Source organism: Chelon labrosus, assembly GCF_963514085.1.
Source record: "Chelon labrosus genome assembly, chromosome: 17".
NCBI lineage: Eukaryota > Metazoa > Chordata > Actinopteri > Mugiliformes > Mugilidae > Chelon > Chelon labrosus.
In genome coordinates this window covers 6,532,158-6,547,672 of record NC_140350.1, presented here as the reverse complement: position 1 = coordinate 6,547,672, position 15,515 = coordinate 6,532,158, and the positions used below count along the sequence as shown (strand labels likewise).

Here is a 15,515-nt window from a genome sequence, read left to right as displayed (position 1 = left end):
CTGATTGGCTGAGATCATACGTATCTGTTAAGAGACGACAACGATATTTTCACAGTTTGTTTGGCGGAAAGGAGCATTTCATTAAGATTAAAAACGTTCAGTGAATCATAAAATGTATGTTTTCTTCTTTTTTTTCTTTTCTTTTTTCTTTTTTTTTTTTTTAAAGTGATGTGCCCGAGTGTTTTATTAGAGCCGTATCCTCAAAATATTCATTAAGAAAGTGCGGGGAGCACTTGGGCAGACGCCCTCCGGAGCATGTCAGAAGAGATGCTGTACGAAGCCGGAAACCAAGGGGTTGGCCTTCAGAATAAAAGTTAAAGACGCGCACAAATCGCCCTGGAACACATGGAGGTTAGTATCAGCGTTTACAGGTGCATTCCCTGTATGGAAGCTCTGAGGTCTTTCTACCTGGCTAATGCTGGCATTCTGATGTAACTTGTGTCTGTTAGTAGGCTGGGGATACTGTAACCTTTAAAGATCCACATCACCTTATTTTATGCCATTCACAAAAAAATCTTTTTCATTAAGTAGTTCAAATAAATCTTATCCGCTTCTCCTCATTTACATTCACAACTAGGCTGTAGTGAGGCAAATTTAAAAGCACTGAATGTGACCCACATCTCCTCCAACCCACAGACTTACTCATCACATATTTATACGGTAATAATGAATTATTCTTAAAGAGTGATTTGGAAATGCACTTTCATGAAATTTTAGGACTTGCAACATACCCACTGAACAACAAGGAATGTGAATATCACATTGAATCCCTGTTGGTTTGAGTTCCTCAATCCTACATTCCCTACAATGCTATCAATAAAACATCAGACTTATAATATCAAATATTTATATGAATAATAATAATAAAACAACTTCAGACGTACTCAGTACTCGTCACGGTGTCTAATCTGACATTCATGCCTCTCTAATCATAATATGTAAACTAATTAGTTGTTATAAAGTGTATGGCGCACAGACATCCATACCTCACCACGCCTCTTCTGGAGGGATTTTACTCTGAAAATCAACTCCGGAATTGCGCCTCTTAACTTGCGTGAACTTGACGTCATCCAGGCGCACTCGTTCGGAGAAGCAAAGTGCGTCTGTGTCCGCGCTGAGGCTGAGGCTGAGGCTGAGCAAGTAGCTGGGAGTAGCAGAGCAGAGCAGAGCAGAGCAGAGCGGCTCCAGGTCATGTTTAGGCTTTGTGCTCTGAGTTGAACTGCTCCTCCACCTGTTTCTTGTCTGACAACTGCGCATCCAGTTTTGGGTGTGACAAACATCTTTGCTGTCAGTTTCGGGCACTGTACCAGACAGTGTGAGCGCGGATGACTTGACTTTATTCTGTCACTATCACAGTTTTTTCTCAGTGGTATGTTTTTCCCCCGGACCAGATGTCCCGGGGACACGCGCTCTCACGGCTGCTGCGGACGCCCACTCCACTCTCTGCTGATGTAGTAGTGCTGATCAGGAGGCTGAAGTTGGAAGTCTCGCTCCTGAAGGCGTGAGATCCAGATGCATTCGCTCCTGGGCCGGGAGAAGAAAGAAGAAGAAGTCGGGTTTGGGTTCGATCTGGGTCTGTCTCCGGGCTTCCTGCCCCAAGCTGCCACCATGTTCAGCTGTGTGGGCTGCTTCTGGGTGCTCCTGTCCTCCGCTCTGGTCGCCGTCTGCAGTTTCAGCTTCATCTCTCCCGCCTGGATTGTTAAGGACCAGCTGAGGAACAGCCACCAACACCAGCACCAGCACCACCACCACACCAGCAGCAAGGACTCCGTGAGCTTCGGCTTGCTGTGGCACTGCTCGGAGTCTCTGGATCACATGTACCGGTGCTACACCTTTGGAGGACTGGGCAAATTCGCAGAGATCCCCTCCAGCTCCTGGCAGGTAGTTACGCACACACTCACACACCCATGTCCATCACATGTGGATGGACGAGAGCATGTGGAGCATCATCCTTGAATGGAGGCAACCACAATACAAATGAGTAAATAACCTAATCTTATTCAAACTTAGTTATTACTATTAATACATTATATACCAGATTCTATAAAATAGCTTATGATTTCAGTTTTTTGTCTACATCCACAACAAGTCATTTACTCCACAGTAAAGCCCTTTAGATCAACATACTGGTTTAAATAACTTGCTGTCATATATTTTATCTTTATTATTATATCCGCCATTCACAGAAATCCATTTGATGACAAAATGTGTAGAGACTTCTGGTTGCACATGTGCCACATAAACAGAATGGCACCACAAGGCAACGATGGCCCTCCTGAGCATCAGAAAAACAAAACTACACGTGTGGGATGGTGCAGGTCTTATTATTCAGAAGAAATGATTCACTGATCGGGAGGAAGGAGGGGGGGGGGGGGGGGGCGGTGGTTCATCACAGAGAGCAGCATCTGCAGCACAGCACGCCAGACGCGCATCAGAGCTGCGAAAAGTAGGCAGCAGGTTGCCAGGCATGCTCGTGGATCAGGGGCTCCCTACACGAGTATAGGAGGAATTTCAATTCCGTCCCTCTCTGTCGGCGTGAACCTGCTGCGAGCGGACCACACGTGTGATCCACACAGCTGCGCGGCTGTGTCCAGTGACAACAAACATCCTCACAGACGGGAGTGTGTTTGAGTAGTGGGTCAGCACCTGTTTGGAAAAAGTTTGGAAGTTTGCCTCAGTGTGCGAGCTTGTCAGAACACAAACAGCTGGCCTTGTTCTTGTATCTGGGACGCCTCAGTACAGGGGGGCTGTTTGTACCCCCAGCCCTGCCCGCCCCACTCTAAAACTCTACAGTATACCAGCCACCTCTGGAGTTATGATTTATGCATGAAGGGGAATTAGCATTTGAAAGGGAGATATTAATAAGTGCTGCTTGTGTGATTGTAAGCATCTGCATGGAGGGAAGGAAGAATGCAGGGCCTGGGTTTCCTTTCACAGGGAAAGCACAGGTGTGTGAGCTGCACACACAGATTGGGATCTCTCTCTCTCATTTATACTCACACATTAACCACTGCGTGTCCTTTGCTCAGTTTTAGTGCAGCCTAATGTACTGTGCCGGCTAAAATCAAGAGCCATTTAGCCTGTTAGCTAGTTGTCAGTGTGTTAATTAGTGTCCTCCCGGTTATGAGCTCCTCTTCCAGTGCGTTAGTGGAGCTGATGGAGCTGATGGAGCTGCTTCCCACTGCCATGCCACTTGTGTTATTGCGGCGTTGAACCCGAGCGCACGATCCTGCTCCCACAGCCATTAATAAAGGTGAAGGGGCCATTAAGTTTTCATCAGAGCCTCTTTATTACTCCACCACTCCTCACTGATATGCACGTCATTTTGCTGATGCTTTCCAACTTGTCAACAACACGAACCTGTGCAGAACATGCGGCGTGTTACGCTCGGGGCAACAGCGGTGTACAGCGGAGGCGTCTGTGATACAGCGCACAAACTCACCACACAAGCTATTAGTTCCACTCTGTGTTTGTGTTGGTGGAAGCTGACAACTATCAGTGTACGCTGAGCTCTGTAGTCTCCATCAGAGTGGAAGAGCGTACTCCTGGCTCACTCGGAGGACTCGGGCTGAGCTCTGCGGATGCTGTGTGAGTGAACCCGGAGGAGGGTGAGGACAGGACAGACGAGGAGGAGGAGGAGGAGGAGGAGGTGGGGGAGGAGGCTCCCTGAGAGGCTGGCCTAGTTGTGCTGTAGTTTCTGTGGGCTTTTTTTCTGTTGTCGCTCCATGTTGTCACAAGCTTTCGCTTTGGACGGCACCACGGCTGGCGCTCAGGAGCTCGGCGCCAGGCTGGCAGGGCCACTGCCTCCCTTGAGGCACACACAGACAAAACCCCTGTGGGATGCAAAAGTGAGCTTATGTTGTGTTCAAGTCACGTGGGAATGATTACATGACCTGGAAAGTGAGATGTCATACGTCTACGTTTGTTGATGCATCACTATATGTTATCTTTTGTCTATTTCCCTGCTTTATAAACCAAACCATATAGAAGGAACAATGTGAACTACACCATTACAGCATATCAAATCAAATCAGCTTTCTGTATGTGCACACATACAGAGAATTTGTTCTCTGCACTTAACCCATCCAAGGGAGCTAACTTGGAGCCATGCAAGGCTGTCTAAGGAGCGTTTTTTTTGTGCATGTTCAATTCACTTCAGCATGTGCAAACCCCTCTTCCAAAGTTGCTCCTTTCACCACATTTCCCCGGTAACTTTCCTCGAAAAAGATGCACTTCATCCAATATTAGACATCCATATTTGTTCCCTCGCACCTCCCTAGCCAGATACACAATAACTTCCAGAAGAATTAGTTTCTGTGCTTTAATAAGTTATCCGATTTCGAGCTGGATGTTTATTCCCCTTCAGATTTCACTTGATGAGCGGAGAGCATCAGAGGCCAGCGCACATTAAACTTATTGCAACATGAAAGCTCTCTCGGACGTGGTGGTTTATCCACATAAATTATTCCAGATATTACTTCTGCTTGTTCCTGCTGCGCTGTGAGACACGCGCTGAGAGCAGGTGTAGGGCGGCGTAGTAGTCGGTGGAAGTGTGGAAGCGTGCGTGCAGCGGTGGTGGTTTGCCAGGTTGGACATGTCAGTGTAGGAGGTGTGTGCTGTGAGCTGCTGTTAGGTAAAGTGTGAAGGAGGAGGAGGGTGCCCGCCAGAAAACATTTTCACCTTAACTTGTTAACAGCTTATGTGCGTCCAGCCGCTCCGGAGCACTAAACACTGGAGCTGGATTAGCTAGGCCTCTGCAGTGAGCATCCAGCAGTCTGGCACACACGCACAGCTGCATGTGTGTCTGGGCGAGGAGGTGCTGCGTCTGGATGCTCTTGGACTTCGCCGCACGCGTTCCGGGCTCCTCTTACACTACACGCCCGTTGAATGTCAAGGTCGTCCCGTAGCCTAAATGAGCGGCGGCCGAGCTCCAGGAAGGCTGATTGGAAAACGTCCGACTCGGTCCTCATCTTTTGTCTCCCTGCGCGTGAAGATGGCAGCGCGTCAAAGCGGAGATTCTGGGCTGTGGAAAAGGGCAATGTGATTGGCTTCCGTCGAATTCCTCTGACACATGAGACAAAACAGTCTGCAAATGTTGTCTTCCCCACGCACCAAGAAGATGAATTGCAGACGTTACTGGAGATGCTTAATTGCCACCAACCTACGAAGTACACTTACTGGTGCATAAACCATGCTAGGTGCTCATTTCACCACTCAGTGAGCCGAAACCAGTTTTAACTAGACAGATAACTCATTTAATGAAATTCACTTATGATTCTTTTGTCTGGCTGTGACACACCTTCAGTCTCCAACCTCTTTCACTAATGTCAACAGAAGATTATAAAGGGAAAACAATCCTAGCGGGGAAAAGAACGTTGCCCCCATGATTTCAGTGCATTGTTTCAGAGTGTGGGTGCAACTCTCCGTAACAGTTTGTTTCACACTCTAAAATAATGTAAAACTTTTAAAGGTCAAGTTGTAATATTTATCGTGCGCTTCGACTAGAGCAATATTACACTTAGCCCTGGAAAAAAACAGAGCCTGCAGTGGAAACATATGCATATTGCTTGTGCCACGCTGTCTACAGAGAGGAGAAGGTAATGAAGCAAAGGAAGGCTTCAGTTTAACACCCAAATAAAGTAAGATTACCTCAAACAGTGAGTGGAAGAAAGGTCTAAAGACACTAAAGAACGACAGCAAAGCCACAAAAAACACTAGTTCTTAATTAAAAGTTACTATTTTGCGCGCATCTGCTTTAAAGTCTGCTATTGCTCGTTAATGCGGTTCATTAGGTACACTGGTGAAAACGAATGCATTCGAATATAAACAGTGTTGCTGTAAGTCTTCCTTTATCACTGTTCTAATGTTCAGTACAGCATCAGAAAGGTGGTGATGCAGCTGGATGATCGTGGAGGATGTGGTTTGTGGCGCTGCCCGAGTAAACATTAATGTGTTTCTGTTGTTTAGCCCAGGCCACTGGGGTTGTCCAAATAATAGAAACATGTGTCTTTACAACACAACACAATTGAATGGTAGAACAAACCACAGCCTCCAAAGTTACAACACATTTGAATCAGCAGCTCTCCCAGTTATTGGATTGTGAAGCTAAGATTCAGTGCAGGACTGTTAGTTTTCACTGGTGTACCTAATGAATTGTCTAGTAAGTGTATCTTTACATAAATACACATTTGCCTTATAGTTGAATAAACTTAAAAATACACCTGAAAGACAAAGACAGCATTTCTGGTTCTGCTTCTAACTGGGAGCTTAATGTCCTCCTGTCCTACAGTATTTTATTATATTGTAGAGACCTGGATTTCGTAGTTCGAGGAGGGAAACATAAATCACCAGTAACCCTGCTGAGGCGGAATACAAGGTTCAGCCTCCATTCGCCACCACCATAATCATTGATTTCTCTGTGTCTCTTTAAAGATGTTTAACGTCTGTCCTTTCAGTCTTTTAAAATCGTAACCACAAGATCACACCCAAGTAACCCCTGGCTACCACTGACATATTTTGAAGACGGTGCTGTTTTGGTTTCCGGCCCTTCTTTCTTCCAATCATTGATTCACTCAGTCAGGGTTTTGTGTTCCTATGATCTGCTCTCGTAACTCTAAAGACCTGCCGCTCCCAACTGCCCTGCTGTCCCGTCTGCTCCGTCAACTGATAAACCCCGCCCCTCCGCTCACCTGCAGCCGCTACACTGATCCCCCTCTGCCTTTGTCTCAGAGTCGTGTGCATTAGCTTCATCATGCTTTAGACTTTTACCTCAGCTCGTTTCTTTGTGCTTTCTTTGCCTGATCGGATTTTTGTAGTAAGGACTCTTGGGTCTCTTTATCTGGGAACCATGAAGGCTAAAATAGTTACAAAAACATCCTTTTTTCAATTTAAGAGCGTGTTTTTATTCATTCATTATCTGTTATCGCTTATCCTCTAGCCAGGGTGTCAAACATACAGCCCCTCAGAAGGTCTAACCTGGCCCACGGCATGAATTTGCAAAGACTTGAACTGCTATTCCTAATTTGTCCACTGTTTTAGTGAGAACACAACACACAGAACTAAACAGCAGACCATGTGCTGAAATTGCGCTTTTTCTCCTTAAGAAGTTGCAGGTTGCTCTTGAAATGTTTTGTAAAACATAAGTGTTCCTTAAATGTTAAACGTTCCTTAACATTTCTGACTTTTTTGACATAACGTACTTTGACTTCTATGCACTAAATCAAATGGCTAGTATGCTACTGGACTGGTCCAACCCGCCGGGAAATTAGATGAGTGACACGTCTGCTCTAGAGGGTCGTAGGGGGAGACTGAAGCCTATCTCAGCTGTCATTGCAGGTACACCCTGAACAGGTCGCTAGCCTACCACAGAGCTATCATAGACAGAAAAACAAACATTCACACTACAGTCAATTTAGGATCACCAATTACCCTAACAAGCATGTCTTTGGACGGAGGGAGAAAGCTGGAGCACCCAGAGAAAACCTCCACAGGCACATTGAGAACATGCAAACTTCCACCCAGGAACCTTCTCCCTGTGAGGTGTCCGTGCTAACCACTACACCACTTTAGGGTTAGTTTTATTTCATTGTGATGGTCATAGTTTATTTTTCTTCCACTGCAGCATGACTTGAATCCAGAAAATCCTTTAAGTTGTGGTGGTACGTTGTGGTGATTATTGCTCTCAGTTCTGAAATGTTTGTTTTATACCCTGTAGACCAGAGCATGGCGGCATGCTTGAGGTGAAGACCAGACTCACTGGTTTATTTGCTGCCTAATAACAGAATGATGGACAAGGTCTGGCCTTTATCCGTCTGAACAACATGAGAGAGAAATGAAAGGTCCGTGCTCTTGAATTGGCCTCCTCCACATTCGGTGACACGAGGTCCGGTGTTCCCGAGGGACTCTGTGTCCCCGGCCGCTTTCTGACGAGCGCGCAGGCTCAGCAGACTATCAGAGGTTCTGCGAAATCTCTGCCCAACAGAAAGCCGCCATCGCGTGCTCGACTCCAGTTGCTCCTTAGATTTACTGTAGCAGTAAAGCTTCTCTCTCCCCTCTCCGCCTCTTACAGCCTCTCTCCTGTAATGCTAATGGTGAACCTCTGTGGTGAAAGCCATTTGTGTGGAAGTGTGTCTGCCTGTTATAAATGATGTTATGGGGTCTAATGCACATGTTGTATTGCTGCTTTTTCTCCCCCCCCATGGGGAGCCCGCTGCCCGGCTTGCATGAGACAAAAGGCGAACTCGTCTGGCTCCTTTTTTCCTGCCGACCTCATTCTGTTTAAAGCTCCACAGAGGCACGTTCAGCACGCACACACACAAGTACGACGCGCTGTGCACGAACACACTTCTGCACTTCTACATATTCACGGAGTGGGATGAAAAGATGCAGCTGCAATAGGGGAAAAAAAAAAAAAAACGTCAGATCAAAAAAGACATTGATGTGCTGTACAGTGGCTGTCCATGTCAGCACTGATGCAGTAATTAGGAGTTCAGGGAGGGATGGCCGAGGGACGTCTGGGAGCTGAGAGAAACAGAAGAGACTCAGTGAGTCATTTCAATAAAAAAAAAAAAATAAATCATTCTTTTGTTACCCTGCAAAAAAGACACAGCTTTAACCGCCGCTAAAACAAGTCGGCTCCCACTCAAAACCAGCGAATCTCCTCCATCCACCCATTTTCACACTCGCTAATAAACAGAACTCCCGTTTCCTTTTAGCTGATATCATAAAAGGAATTCCACCTGCGATGTTCACCCTGCTCCCACCCCACCTCCACTGACATTTAGTGCAGCATCTAGCTCCGGACGCTTTTACGCGAGAAAGCGAGAGCAAGAAATAAGCGAAGAGTTCAGGAGGCAGAACGAGCAGGGGAGGTCAAGAGTCGTGCTTTACTAGCGTCCCTTCCGCCGAGCTGTTTTTCAGGTGGCTGCCTCGGAGCGGAGCTGCACGTCATCTTCCTTTGTGCCTGGGAAAGCGTAGAGCCGCTGCTTTACGAGACAAACACATCCTTGGCCCCTGGGCTCGACCCAAATGTAAATAAGTAGCGTTTTTTTTTTTAGTGTTTGATTGTCTGATCACCTTGAGTTATTCCAGGAACACGAATAAACTCATTGGAAAAAAAATAAATAAACGGATGTGGAACTGGAAGGAGAGATAGATGTTTGGTCCTTTGACAGCAAGTCTTGCGTGAAATGTGGTGCGCTGACTTATTATCATACAGCGCGTGTTTGCTTCACGGCCACCGTTTGACTGGTGACAGAATTAATGGCAGGCAGTGTGTATACAGGGGAGCGTTCACAGTGATAGATCTGGGGATGAACAGGCCATTTGGATGCAATTCTCATTTTCACTCCTCGTTCTGCAAGTTTTTCTCTTGTTGGACCTCAAATTATTCTGTTGATGGTTACGTAGTGTCATTGGACTGCACTGTCTGTTAGATGAGATAATGGGTTAGACGTATATAATGGCCGTCTGATATGCCAGCCTGTTATTTACCAAACTGAGCCAGACAGTGTTTTCTGCCTCTGATGGGAGCAGTCTGTAGAATTCTGGTATTCTATGGGTGGCACTTAAAATATAATCATTTTAAGTGCCACCCATTAATCGGAAATCATGTACATGTGTTGAAAGTTTTCACGCGTTTTTTTTTTTTTTTTTTTTTTAAATCTGTGCAGCTGGTGACGTTTTTTTTTTTTTTTTTAATCAAATCAACATCTGCAAAAAATAAGTTCTTTTGTTTCTATTAATTACTGTGTTTAAATCATGTTAGCGTGTGGAAGCTCTGTGGCAAACAAAGGCTCCTCTCAAGGCTCGTCATGCCGGTGCCTTCAGGGACGCCCTGACATTTGAGACTTGTGAGTCGGCCGCCTTTTAACTATCCATCTTACATCGTCCATTTTGTCGCTCTTTGTCCTGTGCATTTAAATTCACAACAGCACGCAGCGGCTCATACGTGTTTTCATTTTGCACGTTAGAGGGCCCTCACACACTAACAAGCTTTAGTATACTTACAGCTCTCTGCAAGTTCATTTTCATACTGTTCTGAGTAGAATATATATATATATATAAAAAAAAAAAACACGGCTGCTTGGGAGGAAGGAAATCAATTTAAAAGGCTTTAGAAAATGTTTGGCAGCAATGTTGAGAATGCTGGATTTGTAGTCCATTCAATTCACTTTAATGACCGCATAGCTCTGCTGGTGGAATCTGTTATATGTGTAGTTTGTAGCAGCAGCATTTGTGCAGATGCGAGCACAGGAACACAATCTACATTCGACGTTTCACAAATAGACACAGCATGGTCCTTTTTAAACTCTCTCTCAGCATTATTTTTGTTTCTATTGGTAGCAGTGTATAGAGTAGTTATGATTAAAAATATAATGGAATCATTTGACCTTTGTCCAAAGCTACTCGCATTTTGTTGTCGTGCACAGACGTGACAAGGACACCTTGACACGTGTGGTGTGGAGACTGACCCACCAACCTACTGCCTGAGTTACAGCCGCCCACTGCATGTCTCAAAGATTTGTCCACTTGATTAAAAAAAAAAAAAAAAGATTTCTGGGCTGCAGCTGGAGCTGTGGAGGGGTGTGTGCTTCCCCAAAGCAATCGAATCTAATCTGTGGATTTTGACACAAACTCCTGGGTGCGAGATTTTGGGCCTTTGCGGGGAGCGTGTCGACAGGCGGAGAAGGGCGAGAGGTCAGCGCCGCATATGGAGGAGGAATTGAAAGTGTAGAGGAACACCTGTCCGGATGATGGATAGAACAGGTGGCCCAGGGAGAGATGAGGAGGAGAGAAGGGAACGTGTTGATCTGCATTTTATCCCCATCTCGTTGAAATAGAGAGGAAATCAGTCTGGCCGGGAGAGAGGAAGGATTTATGATCTCATCAGCCTTGATGGATGGATGTTACCTGCGGTGAATGATCGTTTTGCGCCTCTTTTCATATTGGCTGTTTGATATTCTCAAAGCAGTGGACGCAGCAAAACACTTGCCGCGATGACGTGCACCTCCGGAGCCACCGATGGGTCAAAAATGAGATATACTCTTCCAGCAGATAGAGATGTTTATTCAAACGCTGGCTGAATTCCCAGCAGCAACAAACATGTCGAGGCGGTGAGTGTTTATCTCTCTTATGAATTATATTCTTTGCTTTGGCGATATTTAAGAGCCTCTGATCAGCAGTTCCCAGGTAGACACGGCGAGCTGTCTGACTGATCGGAGAGGGTAAGGGATGGGGCGCCGTAACGGAGCGCTGTTTCCTTCATCGGGGATCGTGCTGAGTCAGCGGGCCCCGCGAGGCCGCCGTCCATTTGTTAAGCGGCCTGTCACTTCCTCTGCCTTCACTGTGCATCCTGCGCGTGCTTTATGTATTGATTTAACAGGCAGCCTTTCTCCATTTTTTTTTTTAACATAAATGATGGCTCACTTGGCTGGATGCATAGAAGCCAGTTGTAGCCATGTGAGCCACCATCCGTCGTCAACGCACAGGGTTTGCCGGCTAAAAGCTAAAACACTCGCATAAAACTACACCCACCTCACTCTGAAGGCCAACATCCTGCAGAGAGATCGTCTCAGTTTAAGAGAAGATGCTAGTCTGATGAAATCAGATATATTTTTGTGATTCCCCACTGTGTCTCAATATAGTTTTACTGCTCTACTTTTTCCCCGCTTCTCCCAAATTCTTGCAACATCAAAACACTGCGCTCCTGGGACCCAACCAGGCTCCCAAACATTACTTCTCTGTTGAATGTGGTGCAAGCTGTGCAGCATACGAGACAAAAATCCACAAGCCCCGCTGTGTTTGCGCTTATTTAGAGTGGTATAAATGGAAGTATCATTGCATTAAGTTTACAGTGAATTAGCTGCTGGTCTGGAGATGAGCAGGTTTTGAAAAATCCTTCTGCTGTGCAAAATGCATGAGATTATCTGATATCTAACTAGCTGAGGCAAATATTTACCTCTACTCTCACTGTAACTTGGTAGAAAAGCAGCCTTTGAGCTTTTATAGCAACTCACGTTAGCTGATACAAGCAAGACCACATGAGAATTCCTTAACCACATCGGTTCGAACCAATCAGCGTCTTATGAGGGTCGTTGGGAGCTGGGGGAGTGTTTTAGGTGTGACTACAGAGTCGACAGCAAAAAGCGTCAGTTTCCATACGAGTGACTTTTATGCTCCAACTGTCCTCACAAAAACAGCAAAAACTGTCTACTGTTACATACAAACGCTGACTTCTTCCCAGTGTTCAGTACGCCTTTCAGGCCCAACTACGCTCTTAAACTAGTAGCTTCTGTCATGTTCTGGATCTCTCTCACACGTGGAGTAATCTTATAGCGCGGCCTTGTGAGACTAGCCCTGTGAAGCCGGTCTTGAAAGGACACATCGAGATTTCTAAGAAGAGGATGCAGGGAATGGCATATACTTTAAAAAATCGATCCAAGGATTTTATGAATTCATGTCGGATATTTCAAAGGAGGATCAATTTGATTAGGAAAATCTATTTTTTTTATAACTCAGCCCTACCGAAAGATATTTCCTCATCCTTTTCTCTCAGTGGTCAGACAAGCACAGAAAATTCTCCCTCCTTTTGCCTGCTACACAGCACTACTTTGACATCATATCTCTTTGGTGAGTCGCAGTGATTTCAGTCAAAGTAACCGTTGTTCTACATTTATTAACTTAAACTCATAACAGCATAATTGGCTCAGTTTCAAATCACAGTACACAGAGAAACTATATAATGATGTGTTTTCCTTGTCAAACGGATAAAAGCTTTGTTGTTCAAGTGTGGTTTAACTAATCCAGGCTAAATGTTTGTTTGTCCTCATTCAGTTAATTTAATAGCTCCAATTCAGTTTGGATTGCTTCTCCTTAGATAAAGTCATCTTGAATAAACAGTGCGCTCTTATGGGCAGTTTATACTTCTGCTAATCTGATGCCGTAGCTGGGGTGACAGCCCAGGCCCTATGCATACCCTACGCAGACCCCAACGCCATAGCCTGACCTCTCCAGTAATGTATTACGCGTAAGAGCTGTGATTGGTCCGCTTGGTAGTAGTGTGTTTCCACTTTAGCATTTCCGGCTGCTTCCCCATTGCTGCAATTTTCGATTGATTTGTTTTGGATCAATAAAGATGTAACACACAGAAGAAAGATTTACTGAGGAGGTTCGAAGGTACAAGCATTTGTACAACTCATCTTTTCGGCGAAAGTTTCAGTCACCATTGTTGAATTTGAAGCAGGAAGTGGAAACCCGAACGTTTGGTTGGTGTTTTTACAGAGTGAGCCAGACTGACGAGTGCACAAGTATAAATGGCTCCCACCGGCATAGGCTACGTGCGTAGGTTACGTGTGTAGGCTATGTGTGTAGGCTAATGTGCGTAGGCTACGTGCGTAGGCTGCTATTTAGGCTGAATGTGGTATCATGTCAACAAATGCCACACCAGCGCGCAAGTGTAAATGTCTACAACATAGTAGACCACCCACGTTGGCTATGACAAGGCTCTGCGAAGATCTGTCGAGAGAGTATAAACCAAGCTTTAGACTGTACCTTGTTGTTGTGTTTCCTCCCCTACTACATGATACGGCTTGTTGAGCTAAGTGGTTGAAATTAGCCTGGAGTTGATGATGGTAGACAGATGGTTCATCCAGTCACCTGCCAAGTGCCTTTTCCAAACTGCTTGCAAGGACGACTTCTCCACTGGTTCAGTGCAACAACCCACCTGGCATGATAGGTTAGGGAGAAAATACTCAATAAAAAGTTAATTTCCTGCTTGGCAAAACAGAAGGCTTTGAGACTGCTGGGCTAATGTGAAGCTCTGCAGAGAGAACACAATGAAGAGAAAGGATGAGTACGGCAGCACCCAGTGGGACGTCACTTATGAAACTTATAGGAGGAAACAGATGTATAATAAAGCAGTTTGGATGCAAGGCAATTTGTTCACCGGTGTAACGGCTCAGACTGAAGTCTAGATTTTACATTTAAGAATGTTTGTGATTAATAATAAACACTTCAAGGCTGCAATTTTGTATTTATTAAATTACTCATTAGTTAGTAATTAGTAAGGACTGTAATAAGCATTAGACGCTTACTGTATATTCTCATTCTAAAATGTAAGAGCACCTAAGTTCATCTTTGACTGGGCGCCTTATAAATGCTTATACAAGCTCAGCTCACTTATCATTTATTGGTGTTGGCCCAGCAAGGCACAGCACATTACCAAACGGGATTAATTACGGACCTGCTGCGTAATGACTATCTGTCACCCTGCAAGATGAAGCAGCTCACAAGCATGTTGTTGTCCAGTTACATCATTCTTCCTCTGAGCCTCTATAGACTAGACTCTCTGCTCCTTTACATGCAGCAGATGCTCTTTCTGCCATGAGGGTGATACATTATAAGACTGATGCAACTGTGATCCAGACCTGGCAACCGACTTTACTTATTAGCCCTGTGGAAATCTGCTTTCTTTTCAATTTGTGAGAAAAAGAAGAATTCTAATTTATTTAAAAGCACTGCTCCACCCTGAGCCACAGCACTGGAGTGGTTTGACTCAAACTGAAGGTATTAATTTGGTTATTGTTGCCCTGTAGGTGGATGTTCAGTGTTTAGGGTCAGGGAGCGTGCTGTAATGTGAGTGTAACGCTGACCTGTCTGACTTGCTGATGAAATGAAGCAGAGAGGTGGATGCAGATATGGTAGCATTTCCAGTTGCTACAGTAGAGTATGCATGAATTATGAAATGTGCTCTTGGGACCAGCAGTAGTGCCAATCATGCATAAATGCAAGAGCAAGCTGGGCTTGTGTGAGTTTTTGAGGGTGTAAGTGTGCAAGAGGTTTGCTGTAGGATGGCCTGCGCTCAAACCCACACGCTCTCTTAAACTTCTCTAGTACAGGTGGAGGAGGCCACTTTTATATGGAATATAAATATAGGAAAGACCTCTGCTTGTCCTCATCCAGTGCAAAACAAAGTATGTCTACATATTTGTTTAAACATTGTGAAAAAAACTACATCGCTTCTTTTTCATACAAACTCAACAGTCAGTTGGTAGTAGTCGTCTGGTTTGTGGAAAGTAGTTAATTCTTTAGAAGATTATTGCTTATTGCAACTTTATATTCACTCGCTGGTACCTTCTCATCTAACTGGCGATATGAATATCAATAAGACTTCCCTAAATGTATTGTTTTTTACTAACTTTTGCTTGTCCTAAGCTAGGGTTGGCTAACGGCTTGGTTACAGGCTTTTTATCCTGTATCATAGACATCTCTATTATTAAAATTAAATTCTTCTTGGTCTTCCAGCTAATAGTTGCTCTGCTGGTTTTAAGCAGCCACAGAATGCAATACGTGCAGCTGTTGACTGTAGGCTGTATGCTTTGCAGCATGTTCAAGTGCAGACTTCTGACACAGACACAAGCTACGTGAGGGGACATCACTGTAGGCCTTTGTTGGAAGTTCTTTGATGTCCCTAGCTCAACAATAATGCAATAATGTGAGCTGTATCCTGTTCATGA

At 45.0% G+C, this 15,515-nt stretch overlaps 1 protein-coding gene across 1 annotated transcript in view; it reads left to right on the top strand.

The window, feature by feature from the left end:
* Positions 1–656: 656 nt before the first annotated feature.
* Positions 657–15,515, top strand: part of lhfpl7 (LHFPL tetraspan subfamily member 7) — a gene marked incomplete at its 3' end in the record, with an annotated part of 104,361 nt that continues 89,502 nt past the window's right edge. Inside the window, exon 1 of the mRNA XM_084565446.1 lies at positions 657–1,881. Within this exon, the coding sequence (XP_084421572.1) occupies positions 1,513–1,881 (369 nt within the window). The 5' untranslated portion in view covers positions 657–1,512. The remainder of the gene's footprint in view (positions 1,882–15,515) is intronic.